Raw genomic sequence first — 11,911 nt, forward strand, 5'->3', positions numbered from 1 at the left:
AACTGCGCCGCCCCCTCGGCTTCCGGGAGTACGGCGCAGCGGTGACGGACGGGACGCGCCTCCAATCAGCGCCTGCTTCGGGAAGGGCGGGAAAATCTGGCCCGCCCTCCGCGCGCAGACGCGCAGCGATTGGTCAGATCGGGCACGGGCTCGTCCAGTCAACCCGTCGGGGCGGTGCCCGGGGTTGTGATTGGCAACCAAACAGCCAATGAGCGACGGCCGCTCTTCCGGCTCCACGTCGGCAGCGGCGAGCGCAAAATGGAGGCGCTGATCCTGGTAGGGGGCGGCGGGGCCGGGAGGGGCGGGAGGGGAGGACGGGAGCGAGCGGGGGGCTCGGGGGCAGGCGGGGGGCAGGGGGGCGGGAAAGGGGGGGCGCCAGTTGGGGTACGGGGGGGGCAGTGGGGGGGTGAAGGGGGGTGTCGGGGGGGTGTCACTGGGGGTGAATTGGGGGCAAATGGAGTAAATGGGGGGTTGGCAGTGGGGGGGGCAGTGGAGTGAGGGGGGGGCTGCCAGTGGGGGTAAAACGGGGGGTGGTGAGGGGGTGCCTGTGGGGTAAGTGGGGGGGCACTGGGGTAAATAGCGGGCAGTGTGTGGGGGGGTAGATGCCAGGGCGCCACTGGGGGTAAATGGGCGGCGCTGGGGGTAAACGGGGGGCAACAAGGGGTGTAAATGCCCCTGGGGGTGAGTGGGGGGGCTTCTCCCTGCCCCTGGCGGTGTCCCCCAGCCCCCCCGTGGTGTCCTTGTCCTGCCCGTGGGGTGACGATGCCCCGGGGGGGGGGTGGGGGTGGCTGTGCCCACGGGGTCCCTGCTGGGGGGTGGCGGTGGCCATCGGTGGTGGCCATCGGTTGCCGTCGGTGGCCGTCGGTGGCCTGGCAGCGCCCGGGGCGAGGTTCTGTCCTACACTCCGGCTGTGGCTACGGGCAGTCAGTGCATCACAGAACTTGGTCCCGGGAGCTCGGGAGCACCCGGATCGACGGGGGACACGGGGACAGGGACGGGGACAGGGACCCCCAAATCCTCCCCGGCTTGGCCCTGCAGCGGCCACCACCCGGGACCCCTGTGGGTGCCGGCTGCAGGCTCCTTCCTGGTGTCCTCGGTGCCACCAAGGTGGTGTTTGGGTGACAGGGGGGTGGTGGGGGTGCCTGTGTCCCCGGGAACGGGGGTGGCAGCGGGGGTGACAGTGGCCGTGTCCCCGCAGGAGCCGTCCCTCTACACCGTCAAAGCCGTCATCATCCTGGACAACGATGGCGACCGGCTCTTCGCCAAGGTGAGGGACACGGAGGGGTGACGGTGACACGTGGGGATGGGGACAGCGATGGGGACACCCCCACCCCCCCAGGGAGATGTGGGGGACAAGGAAGCACAGATGTGGGGACACTTGGTGGCACTGGGAGGGTTGGGACGTGACACAGGGCAGGGCTACGGGGGGCACGTTGGTGTGGCACATGGCACGGACAAGGGGACATTGATGGCCCAGGGCAGGGACAGGAGCATGGGAACAGGGTTGGTGGCCCAGAGCAGGGTCACAGGGGCTCCTTGGGCCGAGGAGGGGGTGGCCCAGGTCCCCATGTGCCACTGTCCCCGCAGTACTACGACGACACGTACCCCAGTGCCAAGGAGCAGAAAGCCTTCGAGAAAAACATCTTCAACAAGACCCATCGCACCGACAGTGCGTGTTTTGGGGACGGGGACACGTGTGTCCCTTGGGTGTGGGGGCTGCCAGCCCCGTGGGGACAACGGGGGGGCCTGTGGGGGTGACACCGGGCTGTGCCCACAGGTGAGATCGCGCTGCTCGAGGGACTCACCGTCGTCTACAAGAGCAGCATCGACCTCTACTTCTACGTCATCGGCAGCTCCCACGAGAACGAGGTGGCTGGGGACACCCAAGGGTGGCGGCGGGGGGACACCCAGGGGCGCCAGGGCAGGGGGGGACACCCAGGGGTGGTGGGTTGGGGACAGTGGGGTGCCAGGCTGGGGACATGGCGGGGTAACAGGACAGGGAGGGGGGTATCTGCGTGTAGCAGGAGGCACACAGAAAGGTCCCAGAATGGTGGGGACACACAGAGAAGGTGCCACCAGGCTCGGGGTGGGGGGGGGGGCCACCTCGGGGTGCCCCTGTCTGGCAGTGTCACCGTGTGACCCCGCTGTCCCCCAGCTGATGCTCACGGCCGTCCTCAACTGCCTCTTCGACTCGCTCAGCCAGATGCTGCGGTATGATGGGTCCTGGGGGGGGCACCCGTGGTCCTGGGTGGGCACCCATGGTCCTGGGTGGGTCCTGGGGGGGGGGGACACACACTCGTTTGTGGGAGGGGCACTTGTGGGTCCTGGGGGGGCACCCATGGTCCTGGAGGAACACCCATATTCCTGGGTGGGGTGCCTGTGGGTCCTGGGGGGGCACCCATGGTCCTTGGGGGGACCCATATTCCTTGGCGGGGGGCACCCAAGGGTCCTGGGGGGCACCCATGGTTTCAGGGGGCCCCAATGGCTCTGGCACGGGTTGGGGGGACACAGCAGGCAAATCCTGGGGGGCCATGAGTGCCTGGCGGGGGGGGCCCATGGGTGCTGAGCAGGCACGGGGCCCCCCCCAGGAAGAACGTGGAGAAGCGGGCGCTGCTGGAGAATATGGAGGGGCTCTTCCTGGCCGTGGACGAGATCGTGGATGGTGGGTGAGTGTCCGTGTGTCCCCCCCCCACACCCTGGGGGCTGTTTCCCCCCACCCTGGGTGCCCACGGGTCCCGTGGGGGGGGGGTACTGGGTGCTGACAGGTCTCTGTTTTTCCCCCCCCCGCCTCCGCCCAGCGTCGTCCTGGAGAGTGACCCCCAGCAAGTGGTGCATCGCGTGGCCGTGCGGGTACGGGGGGGCCACGGGGAGGCTGTGCTGGGCTGGGGGGGGGTGGTGACGAAGGGAGGGGGTGATGGGGGGCTGTGGGTGCCCCCCCCCCAGGCACCCACCTCCCTCTGTGTGTTGCAGGGCGAGGACGTGCCTCTCACTGAGCAGACGGTGTCACAGGTACGGCCCAAAACGCCCCCCCCCGGGACCCCCCTCCCACCTCTGAGCCCCCCCCACGCAGGGCCTGCACCCGTGGGTGTCCCTAAGTGCCACCTGGGTGTTCCTGGCTACCCCCGGTGTCCCCACATCCCTCCGCATGCCCCGCCCCAACCCCCCTGTGACCCCCCCCCCTCCCCAGACAGTTCTCCACATCCCCTCTCCCCACCTTGGTGCCCACGGGTGCTCCCCCCCCCCCCTGCACCCATGGGTGCCCCGTGGCCAACGTTGCCCCCCCCCCACCCTCTACAGGTGCTGCAGTCGGCAAAGGAGCAGATCAAGTGGTCGCTGCTGCGTTAGCGTGGCCCCCCCGGCCCTCCCCCCGGCCCCCCAACATGCCACCCCCCCCCAGTACCAACTCCCGTGTGCTGCCTCGTCTCTCCCTGCGCCGCCCCCCTGGGGGGGACCCGGGGAAGGGTGTTGGGTGGCTTTGGGGAGGGGGGGGCGGGGAGGGTGTCCTGGTGTCCCCCCCTCAGCGAGGGGGGCACGATGGGATGTGGACAGGGACAAGTGGGTGCACAGAGGGGACGGGGGGGGCATGTGTTGAGGGGAGATGTGGGGACAAGGGGACACACTTGGGGGATACGGGACCCCCCCCTGGGGCCCCCCCAGACACGAGACCAGAAGCTCAAACCTCGTCATTTATTGGGGCAAAGCCGGGGGGGGGGGGACACACACAGAGACATGGGGACAGGCAGATGTGGGGGAGGGTAACAGGGCTCTGTGTCCCCCTCCCCCAAACCCGCCCCCCCCCCCCCCCCCCCTCCCCCCGCCTGCTATTGCTTTGCTTAAATCACAGTATTGACTTGGGGGGGGGCACTAAGAAAATGGGGGGGCCAGTGCCAAGTGGGGGTGCAGGGGTGCAATAAAGAAGGGAGGTGGGTGTGTGCAGTGAGGGGGGGGCAGTGCAAGGTTTGGGGGGGGGGCACAGTGCCAGTTGTAGGGCAGTAAGGGGGGGGCGGGCTGTAGTGATAAGGGGGGGGCACAGTGATAGCGGGGGCCACAGTGATGGGCAGTAAGGCTGGGGGGGGGGCACAGTGATAGTGGGGGGTGATAAGGATATGGGGGGGGGGTCACAGTGATGGGGCAGTGCTGGGGGGGCCAGTACCACGGTTGGGGGCGAGGGGGGGCACAGTGCTTGTGGGCAGAACCCAGGGGGGGGGACAGGCTGGAGCGGGGGGGGGACGATACACGCTATTTACAGGGTGGGGGGTGCCCCGGCCCCCCGCATTATTGCAATGGGCTGGGCCCGGAGGGTGGCCCCGGGGTGGGGGGGGTTGTTGGGGGGTGTGATGGGTTCCCCCCCCCCCCCACCCCCAGGGCGTGTGCGGGGCTCGCTGCCCTCAGTGCAAGAGGTCATGGCTTGGGGGGGAAGGGGGGGGGCACCCTGGGGTAGGGAGGGGGGCACCCTGGGGTGGAGGGGGGGAGGGGGGGGGGCACACACACCCCGGGGTGGGGGGGGGCTCCCTGCCCTGCGAGCCATCACTGATTGCTTAGCAGATCCCTGAGGTGCCGGGGGGTAGGGGGGGGGGTGTGTGTGTCTGTGTGTGTTGGGGACCCCCCGGCCCCCACCCCACCCCAGGGTGCTGGGGGTCTCCGTCCCCACGGGAGTTGTGCAGTGGGGCGGGGGTGGAGGGCTCATCGTTTTCCTGCTAAATATCCCAATTCCAGTTAAAAAAGAATCGCTGAGCCCAAAAAGCAGCTGGGGCGGGGGGGGGGGGGGGGGGGGGGGGGCTGTTGCTAGGGGTGGTTGCTAGGAGACGGTTGCTGGGTGTAGCTGGTTGCCTGGTCCCGTTACCAGGTACCATCGCCAGGTGGGGTTGCCGGGGTGGTTGCTAGGCAACCATCACTGCGTACCGTTGCCAGGTAAGCGTCACCATGTACCATCGTCACGTACCGTTGCCAGGTCCCTTTGTCAGGTGTGGATGCTGGAGGCGGTTGCTAGGCAACCATCACCAGGCCCCGTTGCCAGGTAACCGTTGCCAGGCAACTGCTGCTGGGTCCCGTTACTGGGTAAACATCTTCCAGTTGCCAGGCAACCACTGCTCCGAGGGTTGCTAGGTAACCGTTGCTGGGGGCCCGTTGCCGGGCAGGATGCTGGTCCTGTTGCCAGGTAACCATTGTCAGGCAGGTTGCTGGGTAACCGTTGCTGGGGTGGGGTTGCCAGGCAGGTTGCTAGGTAACTGTTGCCAGGCAGGTTGCTGGATGGGGTGGATGGGTCTTGTTGCCAGGTAACCAGGGTGTTGCCGGCAGATTTCTGGGTAACCACTTGTGGCTGGTTGCTAGGAAACCGTTGCCAGGTAGCCATTCTGGGATGGTTGCCGGGTGCTGTTGCCAGGTAACCACCGCGGCAACAGTCGCTGGGTTGTGCTGTGGGGGTTGCTGGGCGGCTGTTGCCGGGCGGTTGCTGGTTGCTGGGTACCGGTTGCCAGGTAACAGCCGCTGGGCCCGGGTGATGGTTGGGTACCGGTTGCCAGGTGGTTGCCAGGCGCCGGTTGCCATGGGGGGGGGTCAGTAGGGGGAGAAGAGGAGGGGGGCGTGGGCGGGGCGCAGGGGCCCAGGGGCGGGGCGCAGCAGGGGCGGGTGCCAGGGGGGGCCCCGGCAGAAGGGGGGGCCCGGGGGGGCGCAGAGCCAGCGGGGGGGCGGCCATGGCGGCGGCAGCGGCGGCCAGGGCCAGGGGGGGCGGCAGCAGCCCCCCCCCCCGCCAGCGCCTTCGGCAGCTCCTTGGGGAAGGGCAGCGGCGCCTGTGGGGGGGCAAGGGGGGGGGTCAGTGATGAGGAGGAGGGGGGGGTCCCTAGAGCCCCAGCACCCTGTAGGTACCCCAAGGGCCCCCCCTGCCCCATGGGGCTCCCTATAGATACTCTCAAGCCCCTCACCCCATGGGGCACCCACTGAGGTACCCTCCGTCACCCTATAGGTACCCCCAGCCCCCCCAGTCACCCTATAGGTACCCCCAGCCCTCGCAGTCACCCTATAGGTACCCCCTGTCGCCCTATAGGTACCCCCCCAGCCCCCCCAGTCACCCTATAGGTACCCCCAGCCCCCCCAGTCACCCTATAAGTACCCCCAGCCCCCCCAGTCACCCTATAGGTACTCCTGACCCCCCCACCACCACCCCATGAAGCACCCACAGATATACCCTCAGACACCCTATAGGTACCCCAAGGCCCCCCCATGGGGCGCCCCCTGAGATACCCCCAGGCACTCCCTGCCTCCAGGGTGCCTTCAGAGCACCCTATAGGGACCCCTGAGCACCCTATAGGGACCCCTGCGCATTCCGCTGCCCCACAGGACACCCCCAGACACCCTCTATGTATCCCCAGCCCCCCCCCACCCATATAGGGCACCCCCATGACACCCTATAGATACCCCCAGGCATTCCCTGCCCCACAGGGACCCCAAGACACCCTATAGAGACCCTATAGAGACCCTGGGGCCCCCCCAACTCACCAGCTCTGGGGGGGTCCGGGGCTTCTTGTGGCGGCTCAGCAGTGGGTTGGGTTTTCCAGCCACCCCGTCCCGGTGCCGCCGGCTGGAGATGTGCTGGGGGGGGGACATGGGGGGGGCTGAGAGGGGACCCAGGATTATGGGGAGGGGGGAGTCCTCCTGGGGATGGGAGGGGGGCTCGGGGGAGGGTGTTAGGGGAGTCAAGTGGGTCTGGGGGGGTCCCAAAAGCATTTGGGGGAGTGGGGGGGGGAGTCTGGTGCTTCAGGATGGTGGGGGGGGGGCCCATAGGGTCCCTGGGGGGGTCCCAATGGGCTTGGGAGGGTTTGGGGGAGTCTGATGAGGGTCTCGGGGTGGGCGGGGGGGGTCCCAGGGGTCTCATGGGGGTTTGGAAGGTCCCTGGAGGGGTCTCTGAAGGGTTTGGGGGGACCTGATGGGACAGGGAAGGTTTGGGAGGGGTCCCACAGGATCCCAGGGAGGGTGGGGGTACCTGGGAGGGGTTGGGGGGTCCTGGGAGAGGTTTGGGGGTCCTGGGAGGGGTTTGGGGGTCCCGGGGTACCTGCTTGAGCTGGAGCTCGGAGTTGAGGCGGACGTTGCAGATCTGGCAGTGGAAGGAGCGCTCGGGGGCCTCGGCCGGGGGGGTCCCCGCAGCCCCCCCCAGCCGCGGGAAGGCGCGGATGGGCCCCAGCCCGCTGCGCGCCTCCACCAGCGTCTTGTGCTTCGTCCCTGCGCACACACCGCGGGGGGGGGGGGGGGGGGGGGGTGTCACCCTGTGCTCTGGGACCCCCCCCCCCTCTATGCCCTCCCCAAGTCCCCACCTTTCCCCTGGGACCCTCCTGCACCCACAGACCCCTCAAGACCCCCCCCTGCACCCCCACAACCTCTGTGTGCACTCCAGACCCCCCCCAACACCCACAGGACCCCTGTGCCCCCCCCAGTGTCCCCCAGTGCCACCCTGTGCCTCCCTACCCCCGTTCAACATCACCCAGGGTCCCTCAGACCCCCCCATGTCTGGTGGGGGGGGGGGGTCACCCTATACTCTGGGACCCCCCTGCACCCACAGACTCCTCCAGACCCCCCCACACAACCCCACAACCTCTATGTGCACCCCGGACACCGCCCCCAGCCCCCAGTGACCCCCAGTGCCACCCTGTGCCTCCCTACCCCCCTCAACATCACCCAGGGCCCCTCAGACCCCCCCATGTCCCCCAGACCCCCCCCGTTTCCCCCCAGCGTCCCCATGTCCCCCCCCGCCGCCGTCCCCCACCTTTGTTGTGCGCCTCCAGCTGCGAGAGGGAGTTAACAGCCACCTTGCAGAGGGCACAGTACAGCAGCCGCTTGGCCTTCGCCTTCTCCTCCTCTTCCTCTTCCCCCCCCGGCCCCCCCCGTGCCCCCCCTGGCGCCTCCGCAGCCACAGCCGGGGGGGGGACGGGGGGCGAGGGGGGCCCGGGGGCGCCGGGGGCTGCGGGTGCTGGGGGCTGATCACCTACAGGCACGGGGAGGGTTAACGGGGACCCCCAGCAGGTTTTTTTTTTTGGGGGGGGGGTGGGAAGGGACCCACCTGCGTGGTCAGGCGTCTCCCCGGCCGGGGTGGGCGCGGGGCCGGGGGGGTCCTGGGTGTCCCCGGTGTCCCCCCCGCGGCGGGCGCGGGCAGCCTCCAGCCCCTTCAGGCGCCGGGCGTGGCGGTTCCCCTGGTAGTGAGCGGCCGCCTGGCTCTGGGGACAGCGGGGCGGGGGGACGACACACCGTGTCACCCCCCCCCGCCACCTCGGGGACACCGCTGCACCCCACAGATGGACACGGACCCCCCCCACCCAGCCCTGGGGATGTGGGACACCCTGGGGACCCCCACTCCTGGGGACAAGAGACACCCTGGGGGCCCCCAACTCCAGCGACATGGGACACCCTGGGGACCCCCAACCCTGGGGACAAGAGACACCCTGGGGACCCCTGCCCCTAGGGACATGGCACCCAACAGTCCCCAACGTGGGGTCCCTCAAACCTGGGGACATGGGACACCCCGGGTACCCCCAAGCCTGGGGACGTGGGACACGATTGGGCCCCCCAACCCTGGGGACATGAGACACCCTGGGGACACCCAAGTCCAGAGACATAGGACATGATGGGGACCCCACCCCTGGGGACATGGCACCCAACATGGCACCCAAGGGTCCCCAAGATGGGGTCCCTCAACCCCGGGGATATGGGACACGCTGGGGACCCCCAGGCCTGGGGACAAGTGACCCTGGGGCCCCTCAACCCTGGGGACATGGCACCCAAGGGCCCCCCAACCTGGGGGCCCCCAACCCCGCGCACATGAGACACCCCGGGGACCCCCAACCCTGGGGACATGGCACCCAACAGCCCCCCAACCTGGAAACCCCCACCTTGGGGACATGAGACCCCCTGGGGACCCCCAAGCCTGGGGACCCCCACCCTGAGGACATGGGTCCCAGCTCTGGGGTGCAGCGGAGCCGCCCCCCCAAACCAGGGCTGAACCCAGGCTGGGGGGGACCCAGATGTCAGAGTGGGGGGTCCCAGGTGCCCGGGGGGAGTCGCAGGTGCCTGGGGGGAGGTCCCAGGTGCCCAAGAAGGGGTCCCAGGTGCCTGGGGGGGGGGGTCCCAGGTGCCAGGGGGGTCCCAGGTGTTCAGGGGGTATTCCAGGTGCCCAGGGGGGTCCCAGGTGCCCAGGGGGGGTCCCAGGTGCCCGGGGGGGGTCCCAGGTGCCTGGGGGGAGGTCCCAGGTGCCCAGGAAGGGGTCCCAGGTGCCCGGGGGGAGGTCCCAGGTGCCCGGGGGGTCCCAGGTGCCCAGGGGGGGGTCCCAGGTGCCCGGGGGGGGTCTCACCTCGGAGTTGAAGCGGATCTGGCAGACGCTGCAGGCGATGACGGGGCGCCGGGGCTTGGCCAGCGCCGCCCCCAGCACCGCCTTCGGCACCGGCTCCATCTGCGGCGCAGGGCGGGGGGTCGCATCCTGCCCCGGGGGGGGGGGGGGGGGCCGGGGGGGGGGCGCAGCACCCCTACACCCCCCCGACCCCCCCTAAACCACCCCGGCACCCCCATGGTACACCAGGTGCTATGGGAGGGGGTGGGGGGGGGGGGCACAGCGGGGTGGGCTGGGGGTGCTCAGGGGGTCACCGTGGGGTGGGGGGTGCCACGGGGGGGTTGGGGGGGGGGCAGCGCCTCGGGCCCCCCCCCCCGCCCCATTTCGTAGCTGCTCAGGAATCTCTTCCCTGCCCAAACCCGGGGGACGGGCCCCACCCGCCCGCCTGCCCCCCCCCCCCCCGCCCCCAGCCCGGGTCCCGTCACGGCCCCGGGGTCCCATAACAGGCTGGGGGGGGGGGGGGGGGGGGGGGGTGTTGGGGGTCCCACACCGCGCGGGGGGGGGTGTTGGGGGTCCCATCACAGCCCCGGGGTCCCACACCGCGGGGGGGGGGGGTGTTGGGGTCCCCAGCGCGGCCCAAGCCGCCCCCCCCGCTCCCCCTTACCCCGAACGCGGCGGCGGGAGCGGCGGGGCCCGGCCCGGGGGAGGTGTGGGGGGGGGGGGGGGGGGCGCGGGGGTCCGGTACGGCGGCCGGGAGGGGGCGGGAAGGCTCCGCCCCCCCCTTCCGCCCCCCCCGGCGTTCGCTCCGCATCGGCCCGGTCCCCCCCCCCGGTCCCCCCCCCCCTCTTTTTCCCTTCCCCGGGACCCCGCAGTGACCCCGCGGGGCGGCTGTAGGGCCCCTCCCGACCCCGGGACGCCCCCCCGGGACTCCCCCCCCCCCCCCCACCAGGACCCCCCCCCCCGGACTCACCCCGGGCAGCGGCAGCAGCCGCAGGGCAGCGGCGGCGGCGTCGGGCAGGAGGAGGCGGCCGGGGGGCGGCCCCAGCGGCCCCGGGGCCCGCAGCATCGCCCGGCCTGGGGGGGGGGGGCGGGGGGGGTCAGGGGGGGCCGGCACCCCCCGCCCGACCCCCCCCCCGGGCACCCCAAAAGGATCCCCGCTTACTACCGGCGGGCTGCGGGGCTGGGAGGGGGGGGGTGTGTTACCTGCGGGGCCCCCCCGGTGGCGGCGGCGGCGGCCCGGTGGGGTTGTCCCCGCGTGTCCCCCCCCCCGCGTGTCCCCCCCCCCCCCCCGCACCGTGTGTGTGTCCGTGTGTGTGTCCCCCCCCCCCCCCCGCGCCCGGCCCAGCCAATGGCGCCGCGGAGAAGTGGGGCAGCCGCCGGGGAGGGGGGGGGGGACGGGGAGGGAGGGGGGCGCTGCATGTCACACGCGTGTTCCCGGCCACGCGTGTCCCACATGTCCCGTGTGTCCCCCCCCCGCCACCCGTGTCCGCGGTCACTCACGTGTCCCCCCCCCCGCGCCACGCGCGTCCCCACGGCGGCGGCCTCGCGGCGGGGGCGTCCGGCGCAGGCGCAGGGGAGGGCGCGGACACGCACATGTCGGGACACGCGTGTGCGGGGGGGGGGGGGGGGCGGTTCCCACGGCAACGGGCCCCCACCCCGCCCCACCCCCCTCCCACGCAACACCCCGGGGGGGGGGTGTGAGTGTGTGAGTGTGTGAGTGTGTGTGTGTGTGTGTGTGTGTGTGTGTGTGTGAGCTCAGGCGTCCGGGTGCGGCTCGTCCCCCGTGGGTGCTCCCCCCACCCCCCCCACCCAGGGCACAACACCCCCGTGGGTGCCCCCCCACCCTAAAATTCCCACCTCGCGCATGCGCCCCTCCCCCGCCAGCTGCTGCGTCACGTGATGGCGGGGCTGGGGGGGGGGTGTCTGTGGGTGCTGGGTGACGCTGGGGGCCCCCCCACCCCGCAGCGCTGCGGGGCCGGGGCTGGGGAGGGAGGGGGGGGCCGGGGGGGGGATGAATTATTGATGCCCGACGCGTCCCGGCTGCTAATGAGGGCGGTAATGGCGTCACCCGACACCCCCGCACACGCGTGTGCACTCAGCCGTGCCCGGCCTGGCACACGCGTGTGCCCCCCAGTACACATGTGCCCCCCATACCCAGCCTGGCACACGCGTGTGCCCGCCCCAGTACACATGTGCCCCCATACCCAGCCTGGCACACGCGTGTGCGCCCCCCCCAGTACACATGTGCCCCCCCCATACCCAGCCTGGCACATGCGTGTGCCCCCCCAGTACACATGTGCCCCCCATACCCAGCCTGGCACATGCGTGTGCCCCCCCAGTACACATGTGCCCCCCATACCCAGCCTGGCACACACGTGTGCCCCCCCATGCCTGACCTGGCACACACGTGTGCCCCCCCAGTACACATGTGCCCCCCATACCCAGCCTGGCACACACGTGTGCCCCCCCAGTACACATGTGCCCCCCCCATACCCGACCTGGCACACATGTGTGCCCCCCAGTACATGTGTGCACCCCCATACCCAGCCCAAAACACGCGTGTGCCCCCCCAGTACACATGTGTCCCCCCATATCCAACCT

The 11,911-nt window shown here is 71.0% G+C and overlaps 2 protein-coding genes across 2 annotated transcripts; one reads left to right on the forward strand and one right to left on the reverse strand.

Moving 5' to 3' along the window:
* The first annotated feature begins 122 nt into the window (after positions 1-122).
* Positions 123-3,403, forward strand: COPZ1 (COPI coat complex subunit zeta 1). The gene is made up of 9 exons (XM_074853631.1): positions 123-276; positions 1,199-1,267; positions 1,588-1,669; positions 1,778-1,869; positions 2,156-2,211; positions 2,589-2,666; positions 2,799-2,850; positions 2,971-3,009; positions 3,298-3,403. Exons 1-9 carry the CDS (start codon positions 259-261, stop codon positions 3,343-3,345), a joined length of 534 nt encoding a protein of 177 aa, XP_074709732.1. The 5' UTR covers positions 123-258; the 3' UTR covers positions 3,346-3,403.
* A 2,138-nt stretch (positions 3,404-5,541) lies between these two features.
* ZNF385A (zinc finger protein 385A) lies at positions 5,542-10,610 on the reverse strand. Its single transcript, XM_074853803.1, is given in 10 exon segments — positions 5,542-5,628; positions 5,630-5,743; positions 5,745-5,789; positions 6,496-6,588; positions 7,049-7,215; positions 7,757-7,975; positions 8,051-8,204; positions 9,335-9,433; positions 10,281-10,384; positions 10,514-10,610. Coding segments are annotated over 9 exon segments (1,059 nt in total). The 5' UTR covers positions 10,377-10,384; positions 10,514-10,610; the 3' UTR covers positions 5,542-5,556.
* Positions 10,611-11,911: the final 1,301 nt, after the last annotated feature.

This window comes from Strix uralensis, chromosome 33, assembly GCF_047716275.1.
Source record: "Strix uralensis isolate ZFMK-TIS-50842 chromosome 33, bStrUra1, whole genome shotgun sequence".
Lineage (NCBI taxonomy): Eukaryota > Metazoa > Chordata > Aves > Strigiformes > Strigidae > Strix > Strix uralensis.